Here is a 14,786-nt window from a genome sequence, read left to right on the forward strand (position 1 = left end):
GCACAAGTTAACAGTCACTTTTCCCAGTGCCATGGCATAGCAGCACTAATTGTATGTAAAACAGCTAATGGAAATGGAAGAAAGAAATAGAAGGGTGAAAGCCATGTTGGTTAGTAGTATACTGGAAGTGGATGAAAGGGCTGGAGGGAACAGGTTAAATGCCTGAGTATTAGGGAATGAGGAGCTAAATATGGCATCTTAATACGGCACGTGGCAAGAGGCCAGATTTGTTAGTTCATAGATCTTAACCTGCTTCCAATATTTGGGTTTGAGCAGGATTAAAAACCAGGAGGGGAGTTTTTTGGGGTTCTGGTTTCGACAGCGATGGAATCTCTGAAGAGCAGTTTCAGTGCTGTGGCATCCAAATCCAAATTCTCGTCTTGTGGGACCTTAGGATCCAAGCCACAACCCAGCGTCCTTTCTTTAGTCCGTCTGTACCAAACATTTCATAACTATGCTCTACAAAATAATTTGTGTGCAGCTACAAAATGTAGTTAAGTGATCATGGCTCTCTGGAAATAAAACGTAACACTGACAACTGATGTTCATATCAAGAATAGTGTGTGAATTTAGCTTCTGCTCCTGGTTTAAAAAATGTAGCATCTCCAAGGTATAATTTTCTTATGCTCTGCGTTAGACATGTTTACGTTATGCAGTAGCAGGGCTAGGACAAGTTGCTAAAATATAAGGTTTCTTAGGAATCAGCTACATTAATGATTTTGTTATAACTGAGGATATAAATGAGCGTGACATTTATATAACAGACTTTCCAGTATAAAAGCCAAAGTCTGTTGGCTATAAACACTCAGAAAGCTTTACCATGAAAAATTATAACTATCCGAGGTTAGATGTTACATTTAGAGAAAATATAGGGTGAGATGCATGAATCTACTGCTTTTTTCATCACCTTTTTCCAAGTGGAATGACTTGAGCTGAAGTTAACTTTCTACTACTTAGGAAGATTATATGGTTCATAGAAAAATAATTCAAACTGCTTAATTTCTAAAGCTTTTTTAATAAGAAAACTTCAAAGAGGTTTATTTTAGAGTAGGATTCAAGTAATGTAGGTAAGGTAGTTAAATATTCCCTCACTGAAATGTAGTTTGAAAAATAGACTTTCATGGCACCTATACAAGTATTTCTATAGATCCTTATCTGTAAGAACAGCAACATATTTCTTTTTTTAATTAAAGATCATTATAATTGCTAATGTATGATTGTTTGGGGGCATATGTGAGTCAAACTGTGGTTTTGAGAACACAATTTTTGAGAACTCCTTAACCTTCACCGAATCCTTCGCCCTGTGCTGTAATGTCTGTGCTGAATTAAAATATAGGCCCATGCTGGAGATGCCCTATGTCCTTGCCAAGGAGAGGAGCACCTCCAAGAGGACAAATGAGAAAGTTGGGAATCATTCAGAATAACTGAGGAACAGAATTTCATAAGGCAGTGACCATTTTGCAGAGAAGCTGATTAGCAGTTTGGGAAAGGAACAAAACAAAGAACCTTTGAAATCAAAGCAAAGGGGCAGAAGAGGGGTTCAAATTATTTAAGGAAGAGACGCTCTCTCACAAAGAAGCAAAACTTTCTAGAGAGAGCACAGGCAGACTCATTGCTGCTAGAAATGGGATAATCAGGCCAAGAGGTGAATTCAAGCCTGTTTGTTTTTTTCCATTTATTTGTTCCTTGTTTATGTGTTTTTGTTAGCTTTTTAATTGTTTTCTTTTGGAGGGTGGGGTTTTTTTTAAGACTTAAGTCTCTATGATTAAGAGGTTCCTTTGCTAAGCCTCTATTGCTTTCTTTCATAGTCCTTTAAGGATACTACTGGAAGACCAGAGTTTCTCACAGCCAATATACCCTAGGGTAATGTACCAAAAGAACTGTCTCCAGAAAATTGTTCCATAAGTGTTGATGTGTCCAGATAGTGGCTTATACCATGGAGTGCTCTTCAGCTCGGGTCTTCAAAGCTAGGCAGTAGTGATTCATTCACGATGGATATCTGTCTAGACATGAGAACTTGATGCAATAAAAAGGTTTCTTACTCAGGTATTGAGAGACTGTAACAATTACATAACTGTTACAGGGCAGGAGGTCTCAAGTCATGGTAGATTATTACTGTCATGTCTTGCCCCATCTTCTCTGCATGCAGACCAGTTTGGAGTGTTTGGATCCAGCCAGTGAATCTATGTGCTTCTACCACCTCTCACCTGAGTAGTTTGCTCCTGCTTACAGGTTTCGCATTGATGCTTCTATAAAGACACCTCCTGTAGGACACTCTTTGAGGCAGTGAGATCCTGCAGTCCATTTTCTTAGCCAGTGAAAGCACTGCTTCAGCGGTGCATATTCTTAATTTCATAGTATAATCTCAGTTTCAACTCTCTGGTAATGGGAATTCCTTTATTCATCCTTAGGCAAGGAATTTCTTAGCCTTTTTAACTTTACTCTTAAACAGGACTCAGCATATACAGATCACTGAAAAACAGCATTCTTGCAAGTCTTTACTGCACGGTTTGATCTTGTAGCTCGTGTGTCTTAGGTTGGGTCACTCTCCCTATGCCCATCGCTCTTCATGCCTTCCCTCTGATTAGGTTGGCCAGTGTGGGCTGATGCAGTCCCTTTCATAGAGAGTCTGAAGTCCATTCTTTCTAGCCCCCTTTCTTCCCTCCAAGCCAGCTTTTAGGGTGGAGAAGAATTAATTCTTCTTATTTCTAGGCTGAAAGTTGGGAGACGGTCTGTGCTGGTAGATCATGGCGGTTCTGTTTCTGCTTTGTGGCCATTGTCATTCAGCTGGGTATGGAGTCTCTCCAGTAACATGAATGCTTTGATCCACCATGGAGGGTATGATACCAAATAAATGTAAATAAACCTTATAGCCAAGATGACGTTCACAAAATAAAATGGGGTTCTCATTTTGATGGAGAACTATTTTTGGTGTGTCACAGTTGCCAGAACTGTGAATTTATAAATTCCCTCACTAGTTTCCTCACTCAAGGAAAGCCAAACCAGGAAGCTTAAACTCCATTTTTCTTTCAAATGAATATTAATGGGAAACGTTATGAGGTACTTGCTCAGCTCTGTAATAATACACATGTCCATTGATGAGATGGTCCAGACAGAACAGAGGATTAGGAACACAGAATTTAAGACTGAATTCGAAAAGGCAACACAGGAACTTCAGGCCCCAAATTATCCTCTGAAGGTTTGGCTTTATTTCATGCTGTTGGCCAGGATTCTCCTTACAGCACCACAATATTCATAATAAAGAAATAAATTAAATCCACCCTGTCCTGTATGCCTCACAACACACAGCCCTGTGCATGCTCAGCGCATGTGTAGTTTTGATAAAGAGACATTATCGAGCCTGAAGTCATTTTAAACAAAACAAATAATGTGGCTGCCCAGCACCTCCTCTGGAAGTAGTTCCTTGGACAAATCTTCCTTAACTCTCACATGTATGGAGTTAGTATATATATCCCTCAGTAACACCAATTCATAGAAAGAATTTTTCAGAATAAACGTACGGCTGTGTATTTTATATATAGGGTGTGAAATGCAGCCATGCAGGAGGGCCCTGCCTTCAGCCTGAGACTGCCGGTGCCAGGAGGGACTCAGCATCTTCCAAATGCCCCACAGCGCAGGGCAGGCGGGGGGAACAGCTATCCCCGTGCCGTCACCCCAGGGCTGCTGGCTGAGGGCAGGACAGGTTACCAGTCACTCTTCTTGTTTATGGGCTGGCAGAGGAGCCGCAGCTTGAAGGAGGCAGCGGTGGTGGCAGCGGGGTAAAAGCCATTGGATCCCCTGCCCCTTGCAGCATCCCTAGATCCTTGGCCGTTCTGAGGGCAAGGTGGCTTTCCATCAAAGCCCTGCCACTGACATAGCTATGATCCCACTGAGCAAAGGGAAGAGGGGCTCTCCACATGCAGTGTTGCAGTCTTCGTTCACACTGGGCTTGCGGGGAGCTCAGTCACTCGGGGCTGACACCCAGAAAGTGGGTAGCAGCCTCCAAGGCTGGTTCAGGTCCCAGGGGTGGAGTGTTCTCCTCGCCTCTGAGGACCAGGGGCTCAGCCGTGCCGCTTGCTCTCTGTTTACATTGTGTAGACTAAGCTGTAAAAAGCCGATTGCTTCAGAAGCGAATAGGTCACTCTGAGACAAGAGAGCATGCACAGAGCAATGGAAAAACAAATTCGTTATTGTAACACCAGAGAGCATAAAGCAAACCTGGAGGTGACCTGCAAAAGAACACAGCACCGGGTTTCTGCCCTGTTTGGTGCTTTATGGTGTACAAAGAAAGATTGAGAAGTGTGCAGGCATTTTTTTTTTTTCTATTTTCAAAATAAAAAGTATCTTTGTCTGGTACTTTGAATGTAGCAAGCATGCTGATTCTAGCTTTCCCTGGTTTTGCTGGAGGGCCTGTGGGAGAAGGACTCAACAGAATACTAGCAGCTTTCTCAGCATTTTGATTTAAGAAAAACAGTGTTAAGATTTTGAACGGAGTCTATTTTTTCATCTAATGTTGCTGAGAATGTCTGCGTTAAAGAGGTGTTAAGAAAAGGAAGACAGACTATTAAAAAAAATCGCTTCCTTTTTGAATAATTATTTCATGATGAAACGTGTAGCAGAAGGGCTTAAAGGTCACCAGTGAGATCAGGGCCCCTTGATTCTCGATACTGTGCAGACATGTCGGAAGTAAACAGCTTACAACCTATATGAGAGAGGCAGATAAAAGATCGTTGGAAAAAGAGGCACAGAAAGGGGAAGTGGCTCATCCAAGGTCATGCACGGATCGGTGGCTGTGCTGGATCGAACCATCTGCGGTAGATCAGGTCTCCTGGATCCTGTTCCTCTGTTTGATCCCCACGCTCATCTCTTCTCCATTGACATTTTGTGAGCGTTCAGACAGGCCCGAGCATCCTCCTGGGCTGGGTCTGTAGGCGGGGATAATCCTTCACCTCTGCTGGTGTTAATGTGGTAGAGGCAAAATCCCAGTGTTGGACCCCAGGTTCTGACCCAGCCTGGGGCTGGAGCTGGGTCCAGACCCCGACTCCTGCCTGGTTCCCCCAGCCCTGGCAATGGATGTCTTTCCTGGCTTTGTCTGAGATAGAGCAACAAGGGAAACCTTTCATTGCACACCTGAAGACTTGGAGATAATCGATTGTTTTATATACATTTCTAAAATCTAAGACACAAAAAAAAACCCCACCAGAAAGACTTACTTGGAACACTGGGAAAGGGCCTAAATTCTGCAACTGCCGTAGGATCTGTGGGGCACTCTAATTCAACATCAAGGCACTTGAGAAGTAATGATGCTGTTAGTTTGCCAGACAGCTGGATTCTTCCGGGAAAAATAGGGTACAAAAGACCCCTATTCTATAATTGTGTCTGTATGTAATTTTAGGATCTAGGCTTAATGTTTTTCCATCTAAAGAAAAAGATGGGAGAAAATACCCTTTCTGAAAGGGAACACTTTCAGGCCTTTAGCAGTGCAGAGACAGAGGATCAAAATCACAGTTCTGTTTTCCTTGCAGATCGTCTCTAATAATGGCTCCTAGTATTGAGAGTATTGTGGTTTGTTAGCACTAAAATGTAAAGTTATTTTGAGCGTGAAAGCCTGAACATTGTTCTATTTAAAAAAATGTAAAAGAAGGAGAGGAATGTTTACAGCACATTAAAACCTGTGTGACAACTTAGCAAGAACTATTTTAACAATCCCTTATTCCCCTTCCTGTTATGCACCATAAAATGAGAATGCAGTGTCAGTAATAAATAATATTAGCGTGGAGGGATAGCTCACCGTGCTGCTGGAGAGCGGGCTGGGTCAGGCTGAGCCTAAGCTACGCTCAGCCCCAGCTCCCACCCTGCTCCGGTAAGAACCGCGGCTGGTGCCGGGCTGCTTGGCTGCCTTGTGTGCCGGGGAGGTGAAGCCAGGAGCCTCTCCTCCTCTGCTGATCCCCTCGGCAGGAGAAAGGCTTAGGAGTTTCGCGCTTCTTGCAGGAGCTAACTATAACCTGGTATTTGGAAAACACAGCCTCTACTTCTACTGCCTCCGTGGGTTTTGTGACCCAAATGTAACAAGGATTAAAGCAGAATAATTCTTTATAAAAAAGTTTGCAGTCGGGGGTAGGTCTGCAGTGCATGTTGACAAATATTGAAACTAAATCTGAGAAAAGACTTGTTCCAATTTTTTTTTGTAATCGGCATTCCATATGTGTTATGCGGAGAGCTAGGATGTGCTGCTACTTTTGTTACATGAGCGGGTTTTTTTTAATAAAGTGCAGTGCAGAATGCATGAGTAGTGAGAAGGAGTATCAGAAAAAAAAACTGCAAGAAAATAAGAAAAGCTACTAGGTGAAAAGCTTTTACTCAGTGTGTTATTTCCATAATTCCATGAGTTCCTTAAAGTCTCTTTTAATGGTTCTGAGGAAAAGCCTCGAAGTGAAAGGAAGGAGGCAAGTTGTTTTTTTTCTTTGGTTTAAAGGGAGGTCTTGGTTAATTCTATTAGTAGACTTTGGGCTTGTTCTTATTTAAAAACAAAACAAAAATCCCTCTCAAGTTTAGAATTTCTGTATGGAAAAATTCTTCTTCTTTGCCAGAGAGGGAAGTATCTCCTTTTCATTCTGTTTGTTTTGGAGTATCTGTACTTAAGTGTTCTGTGTTTCTTCTTTATTGAATACATTAGTGGTGCATTAATTTCTTCCTGACAATGCTTGTTTCATTGCATTTGGATAGGCTCACTCTTTCCCATACGACAGACAAACTTGTCATTTTACTTGATGACCCTGCTTTGCCCTCCCTGGGTTTGATTGATAATGCCTTAATTTCCTACCTTGTTCACCTTTTAATGCTTTTTAAAGTGATTTTTGTTCTGGCTGTCACAAAGGAAAGGGCTGAAAAAGACCCCACATTGGATTCTTGCTCCAATTCCAATCTGTTTGCTTTGTTTTTCCTTTTTAGATTATTGTTTGGCTTTAATTTGTTTGTTTCTCCTTTAAACAGGCTTGAGATTACTCAAGGGTTTCTTGTTCAGCAGGTCAAAGGGTAACTTGGAGACTTTGAAACCGTCTCCCTTTTTATCACCAAGTTTTGTTCTTCCAAGAGTCCAAAGGATTTTGCAGGACGATAGCTCGTGGAGGATGCCTCCATCTAAGGAAAGCGTGAGCAGCAGACCTAAGTCATTGCAAGAGGCCACGGGAGCCTTTTTAGTGTTCAAAGCAGATGAAAAAACCACTGATCTAAGTCTAAATCAGAACCTTAATTAGTCCTTATATATAACTAACTAAAAGACTAAGTTTACTGGGGATTAAATACATTGAGATTGATAGGTTTGATACTCAACTACCAGTCACTTCTATGGCCCAGGATAAAGGCCCACAGTTCTGTATTTCTAAAGCTAACAATTGTAACAGACTTCAAACCAGAGAGGTATCAATACACAAAAATATACAGTGTGTGCTATTAAAAAATGTCCTTTAACTGAAAGAGTCAATCTGTCCCAGAGGTAATCCCTGCTTTTAAAAGAGGGAAGTCTGTTTGAACTGCTTAGCCATGGCACTGTGAATTTGTAGGACAGCAAAACGAAGCATTGGGTAATGTAGGCTCCTTAACAAAAATTCACAGCTACTTCTTATTTCTGCATAAGATTTTAATCCTCAAAGGTGCTATGCACAGGGGGAACTTCTTCTGCACCTTTCTAATATAAATTCACTCACTGTTTATTTTTTTCCAGTACTTTAAATCCCTTGAAAACCTTAGCAGGAAAAAATAAAAAAAAGCACCTCTAAAATCTTCATTTCTTACAAAGATATACAAAGATAATAAATTTCAAGTGAATCACAGAGTGGAGAAGAATGCATAGTGGGTTGGTTTTTCTTTTTTTTAAAGAAAGCAGGGTATATACATTGTCCTACAATAGCATATATTCAGCTGTGGGGGAATTATAGGGCTGCAGATTCTCAGTGAAAACAGATTAAACTATCTTCCCCTTGAGAGTTCACCTTGACATGATTAGCAGCTCTGACCCAAACTCTTAGGAGTGGAACAGTCTCACAGGTGTGAGGACTAGGGAGAGGACATAACTGAGATGCTATGGCTGTAACTGCATTTTCAGGTTTGCATTGAAGTGACCCATGGTTTGTTGTTCACTGATCCACTCGTTGACAGCTTTAAATCAGAGAGTATTTTTCTGTTTGTTTGTTTGTTTGTTTGTTTGTTTTTCTTCACGCACGCAAGCCTAGTTCTCTTTCGATTCATCCTGGTATCATAGAGAGGAATGTTACAAAGTTTACAGTCTAGGTTTTCAAGTGGAAGGAGTCTAAAGTAAACCAGAGATAAAGGTGTTGCTATAAGAACCATTTGTTTCATGTGTTCCCCAGATTAATTGAGCTCTGTATCCTTCCATGAAAAAGACTTGCTGAAAATAGGCTATTTCCTATAAACAGAAACAAAGGAAATTACACAGTTAGATCACCACTATCACTTTTACTTTTTGAGCTACAAATTTTTTCTTCTCTGCTGTGTCTCCTCAGCCGTGGTAGGAACTGAAATACCGGCTATTCCAGTGGCAAGGAAGGCTGACAACCTCCTCAAAAGCTGCAGTGCCATTTCAGTCCGGTTGCTAAGGGATGCTCAAGCGTGATGTTGTCTGTATCTTCCCTTCCAAATGAGCACATTGGTTTGGTCACAACTCCACCCCCACAGTTCACAGCCAAAAGTTTATGAGGTCATGTTCACTGCAGACAGCGTGAGCCTGTAAGGAACTGTACAACTGTCCCATCTGAAAACTAATTAACCGTTTCTTTTTTTCTGGAGGCTGGGGCATCCAAAGTGCTCAGTACCTTCAACTTACTAACAAATGTGAATTGTTTGCAATAGAAAATAAGGGTGTTTGTTACCTGGAGGGTTTGGAAGGCATTTGTGGTGTAGGATGGACATCCTGATCTGGGTCTCATAATCACTTGTAAAAACAAAGAGTAACTTGAGTGAATTCAGAGCCTAACTCTGATTGATTGAGAGTAAAACTGATGCAACATGAGAATTCTAAGCAGAAAGTGTTATCCATTCAGTTAGAAAGAGAAAAGAATGGAATGACATGAAGTATGTGTCTCAGAAGCATTTTTTCAACAGGCTCAAAATCTACTCTGTTAAGAAAATAATAACTCCAAAAACAACTCTTGCATCTACATTGTCCAGCCAATGTTTGTGAATTTTACAACAGTATTTGTCTCTTACCTATACAAGTGTGAATATCCTCATGCACAATAAGGGAGACTACCACAAGGAAAATGCATTAAAATATATGCAATGGTCTGTCAAATATAAAGTAAATATATTAAAATAGGAAAAAGATAGTATTTTTCTTGAGGTCCTTTTGAGTGATTATACCGATCAGTATTATATGTAAATCTTAAAAGGACAGACGTTTACGTGTATAGGGTGGGGGAAGCTTAAGGGACATGTACTTTTCAGCAAGTTCTCTCTCACTTGTACTGTTATTGATAGTCTACTTCTACTTTATATCTAAGTCTTTTTAACCATTTGTAAATCAAGCTAATATAGTTGTCCTAGTTGGGAGGAGTAAAGTTCGCATAAATTATGCATTTCAATAGGACTACTCAACTGAGTAGAGTACATGTTTATTTACAGGATCGGGCTATTGTTACAAATCTTCCCTCAGTCTCAGACACCAAACAGTAGTTTTTGGGGCAAAAGCTGTGGAGGGAAAATGGAGAATAGAATTGCAATGAAATTCGTCTTTCCAAAAAAAAAGAAGAAAATTAAGAGATCTGATGATTTTTATTAGAATGTAATAGAAGTTAGGCCAATGGGACTAAAAAGCCATTAACTAAAGTTATCAAGTGGACTGAAATGGATTATAAATATATGAAACTTTCCTATACACGTGCCCCACAAATATTCCATTGAAATATTATTCTTTTTGAATTATCTTGCTGCCTCTCCTTGTGAGATCTTTTCTGGTTTGAGAAGTGAAACAGCAGAATATTGTTTCACACTGCCAAACCCCCTGTTCTTTTTGTGAAATCCTTAAGCTAAGATGCATGTTGGCGTATCGGAGTCTTTGCATTTACTTTAGACTTAAAAAAAATGCAACAGAATCTGAGGCTGTTGGCTGTTATATTCAGACACAGAAGAAGTATCAATGAATTTGAATTTCATCTGTAAGTGTGCAATGCTCACAATCTTCTGTGTGTAAACTCTTGTCTCCCGTTAATTTAAATAGTGCAGGACTGAGTCAATAGATATAAGTCTTCTGATGTCTGTCGTGGTTTAACCCCAGTCAGCAACTAAGCACCACGCAGCCTTACACGCTTACAGCCACTTCCACATTCATGTTACCTTGCATTTTTGGAAAGTATTTCTGCTTAACATGCAGCAGTGTCCCTTAACACCCTCTTTTGAGTATTTTCAAGCCTCAAATAGTTAGACTTTTATCACGGAGGCACAGTGCCCACACATATAGTTATTTCCTCTTTGCATTTATTTGTTCCTAAGACTGCAGGTTCTTCAGAAGTGAGCTTTAATTTTACGGTGAGTTAGGGGTCAGATTTTGCCTGCACCTACCCTTCTGATGGCAGGAGTCTCGTGAAACTGAAGTTCATGGATTTTTACAAGATGGAAGCTAATGCAACTAGGTCCAGTAAGAAACACAATTTACTCTAAAGACACATCGGCAGCATTACGTTATTTAAAGAAATAAAAAAGAATGAGAAGAGCTAATGTGTTGGTATGCTTGCTCTTCAAATTGTGCTCTGCTAAGCAGGACAGCACTAGAAAAAAATCATGGCAATTCAGTGGGTTTGTGAAGTATGGTTGGTGCCTTATGTCTTGTGTCCTGTTGTATTTCAGAAAGACAAAAAAAGTCTGTAATTGCTGATAGGGTTAACAATTTGGGAGTTTTCTTTTTGTTTTCTGTAGCTTTTGACACTTTCACACTTTAATAACACTTGTAATAGAAGGGCCCAATTCTTAATTCTGCCATAAGTAACTGGGAGTTTTGTGAATTAGTTGAGTGTGTTTTCCCTTTTCAACTACCTCATGCTTTGTTCAACCTAAAGAGACAGAGGCACAGGGTATGTATACCAGGAGAGCAGCAATTCCTGTGCCCCAGCGCGGTGGCTGACGGCTGTTAGAGTTCAACCTTGCCAAGCCCGTCCCGGTTTGCATTTGGGACAGGGATGGGTGTGCGCTGCTGCACAACGGCATTTACACAGCAATGACTCCCTTGTCGGTGGATGCTTTGGCATATTTACCGCTCCCCTTTCCCTACGCTAACGCCGCGAACTGTTCACCAAGATTTTAGCCTTTTGTATATCTCTGGCAATAATTTTTATCTTGTTTGTGTATTCCTTCGTGTTTGGAGCCTGAGGCAGGCTCCCGTCCCCCCCAGCTGGGACCCAGAGGGAAGCTAAGCCTGGAGGCTGGGGCAGATTTTCCCTGCTGCGTGAGGTGGAAGATACTGGCATTTCTGCATTCTCTTCATACCTGCGACCATAAAAAAGCTATGAGGTTTTATAATTTTCGGTCTGAATTCTGCTTTATTGAGTCCTTCATGCCTTGTAAATGCTGAAGTTAAAATATATTTGAATAATGTATATTACATGGAAACAACAAAAATAAATAAAAGACTTATAAAAGATACAAGGAATTATTACAATCTTTGCTTCAGATGAATCTGGGCATTGCTGAGCCAAGTCTCTCTAAGACCTTTTAAAACTGCCTTGGCCTAAAACAATACCTGGAGAAGTCAGTAAAAGCCTCTCCACTGACTCCAAAGCTCTTGGGCTCTGTGTACCCCAAAGCTGTGGCATTTAAAAATAGACTGAAAGTGCCAGTAACTCCTCAAAGAGGTCCACCCCTCTTTCAGCAAGGGCAACTAAACAGATGTATCTGATGACACTGTGACCTTCTAGTTGTTTGCTCTGTTCACATAATTATTTTACTGTAGTTGGCTCTAAATATAGTAACTGGATGATGTAAGAAGGTGTGTTCCTGGGAATAGTGTTGTAGATAGTTGAATTTTGCAAATGAGGATAAATAATTTATGTAAAGGGCATTTCACTAATCTCAGGGGGGTAGAGAAAAACTACCTGTGTATTTTAGGGAACCAGGTTTTACAAAGAGTAAAGCACCAATCTTTGTTTTCCAGATGTAGCTGATAAACTTGTACACGAAAACTACTGTCATTTATACAACGAGGTTTCAAAAAATATTTTAGAAAACAAAATGGAGGTATAGCTGGCAAAACCATATGTAGAAGCAACTGCACGCATCAAGTTGTACTCCCCCAGTCCACCCAGCATTAACTTGGTAACTTGTTTCCCTCTGTCCCACCCGTGTCCCCGGCCGCAGCCCCGAAGAGGGCACCGCATGGGCTCGCCCGGCCCCAGCGCCCCGTGGATCGCGTTGTGGGCGAGGGAGCTGCCCAGCGCTCGGGAAATGTGTTTGCCCAGAAATATCCGCATTGGTAAAAATTAATTCATGCACATCAGCTTCCGCAGGATCGTTCTGTAGGTCAGTAGTCGGGTATTCAGAGTTCATCAATTGAGAAAATGTATAAATATATACCTACGTAAGTATTTAGTACAATAACTTCTGCAGTAGCTATTTTGAAGTGTAGTATAAAGTGCCCCGGGGCACGACTCCATTAAAATTTATTCAGAAATCTATTAACTTAAACCCCAACTCCTGCAAAGATTTCCTCGGCTGCTTTCATCCCGAAAAGTCCTTCGTCAAGACCACTCGCCCTCAGACCGACTGCGGTACCTCGGCGGCTGACCGTCCGAGGGGATGGGGGGGGCGGAGGGGGGGCCTTAGTTCCAGCACCGTGCAGGAGACTCCCGAGCTATCCCCGGGCTCCCTGCGCGGCAGCACCCGCCGGAGCAGCGCGGGGCGAGAGCAGCGGCGGGGCCGGTTCGAAGAGGGCGCCGGCGGCGGCGCGGGCTGACGCGGGCTGTCATGTGAGCGGCCCCGCTCCCAGGGTTCAGTGTGGGCCTGCTTGCCCCACCCCGCCGCTCTGCCGCCTCGGTGCAGCTCAATAGGGGGAAGGAAAAAAAAAAAAAAAAAAAAAAAAAAAAAAAAAAAAGAGGGGGGTAAAAAAAAAAGAAATGCGGGAGAGAGCAGGAAAAATAAGACGGGGAAAAATCCTCCCGTGAGGGACAGGTTTCGCTCGGGAGGAGAGACCAAACGGGCTTTTTTTTTTTTTTTTTTCCTCCCTCCCCCCGGTCCCCGCTCGCTGGAGAAGCCGAGAGGATTCAGCCGCCTGGAAACCTAATGTGAAAAAGCAGCAGCAAGGAGAGGGGGGGGGGGGCAAAAAAAGAAAAGGAAAAAAAAAAAGGGGAAGGGGGGGGCTTGGATTGGACCCCCCCGCCCCGGTGAGGGAGGAAGGACCCGCGGCGGCCGGAGGGCGAGGAGCTGCGGCGCCCGGCGAGGGAAGGGGACCCGACCTCCGCCGAGAGCCGGGGCTGGCGTGACCCCCTCGGCGCTTCTGCCCGTCGGCGCGGGGGGAGAGGCGAGGAAGAGACGTTTCCCGATCCTCCCCGCCGAGGATTTGGGGAGGTTTCCGCGCCTGGAGCCCGTGCCTTTGGATCTAAAGAGGATTATTTTTTTTTTGGGGGTGGCACTGAAGCTGGATTTGTTCCTGTGCGTGCGGCGCGGGGGGGGGCATTTCTGTTCCCTGTAGAGGAGCCGGCGGCCCGGCCGGGGGCGCGGAGATCCCCGCGGATCGCTCCGCATCGGGCCCTGCCGCCACCCCGCCCGGGGAAAGGTGCGCTGAGGGGATCGGCGCGGGGCTGAGCGGGGGGGCGGGGGAGGAGAAGCAGCTGCAGCTGCCGGGGAGGAGGCCCGGCGGAGCAGCAGCAAAGTCATCGCCATCGGCCCCCCCTTGGCTGGCTCCGGGCTCGGCTCTCTCCATGTCTCTGGCTCTGGGCAGCGGCCGCCACAGCAGCGAGTAGGGGGGAGGAGGAGGAGGAGGAGGAGGAAGAAGAAGAAGAAGAAGAAGAAGAAGAAGGGAGCCCGGGAGAGTGCCTCCCTCCCTCCCCCTGGCAGCCCCGGCCGCCTCCCGTTCCCTCGCCCCGCGTCCCCTGCCTCCCCCTCCCCAAGATGGGCTGTTTAGGGAACAGCAAGACGGAGGATCAGCGCAACGAGGAGAAGGCGCAGCGGGAGGCCAACAAGAAGATCGAGAAGCAGCTGCAGAAGGACAAGCAGGTCTATAGGGCCACGCACCGGCTCCTCCTGCTGGGTAAGGGGGCCGCGGGCAGCGCGGCGCCGGGGCAGCGGGCCGGGGGCCGGCGGCCGTCCCCTCCCCGCCGGGGGGGAGGGCAGGGGGGAGGGCGGCGGGGCCGCGCACCGGCCCCCTGCCCGGGCACGGGGAGGCCCGAGGGAGAGGTGGGGCCCGAGGGGAGCGGAGCCGCAGGGCCCACCCGTTCCGCGGGGCCGGGGACGGCGGGGGGCGGCCGGCGAGCCCGCTCCCGCCGGGGCCGCGGGGATCCGCTAGCGCCCGGGGCGGTGGGCCCGAGGGCGCTGAGGAGACCGGTGCGGTCCGGAGGAGCCTGCCGGGCTCATCGGCCTCCCGGCGGCGGGGAGGTCTCGGGCACCACCCGCGGCGCCGCGGGAGGGGGGCCGGGGGCAGGCCCCGCAGGTACGGAGCTGCGGCTCGGGGCCGCTCTCCGCCCGCGGGGGCAGCGCCCCGCCGCCGGGGCAGAGCGGGGAGGCAGGCCGGGGCGGGGAGCGGGCCTCGGGGCCGAGCGTGAGGAGGTGGCCGGGGATGCCGGGCC

At 45.1% G+C, this 14,786-nt stretch overlaps 1 protein-coding gene across 3 annotated transcripts in view; it reads left to right on the forward strand.

Annotated features, from left to right (window-relative positions):
- Positions 1-14,786, forward strand: part of GNAS (GNAS complex locus) — a 159,627-nt gene that overhangs the window by 45,747 nt on the left and 99,094 nt on the right. For 2 of the 3 annotated variants that reach the window (XM_050907050.1, XM_050907049.1), the window contains exon 1: positions 13,876-14,251. The exons of the other annotated variant lie outside the window; for it this stretch is intronic. In XM_050907050.1, coding sequence (XP_050763007.1) covers positions 14,113-14,251 — 139 coding nt within the window. In that variant the 5' untranslated portion in view covers positions 13,876-14,112. Of the gene's footprint in view, positions 1-13,875; positions 14,252-14,786 lie in introns of those variants that run through there. 3 annotated transcript variants of the gene reach the window in all.

The sequence above is a fragment of the Gymnogyps californianus genome, chromosome 17, assembly GCF_018139145.2.
Source record: "Gymnogyps californianus isolate 813 chromosome 17, ASM1813914v2, whole genome shotgun sequence".
Classification (NCBI taxonomy): Eukaryota; Metazoa; Chordata; class Aves; order Accipitriformes; family Cathartidae; genus Gymnogyps; species Gymnogyps californianus.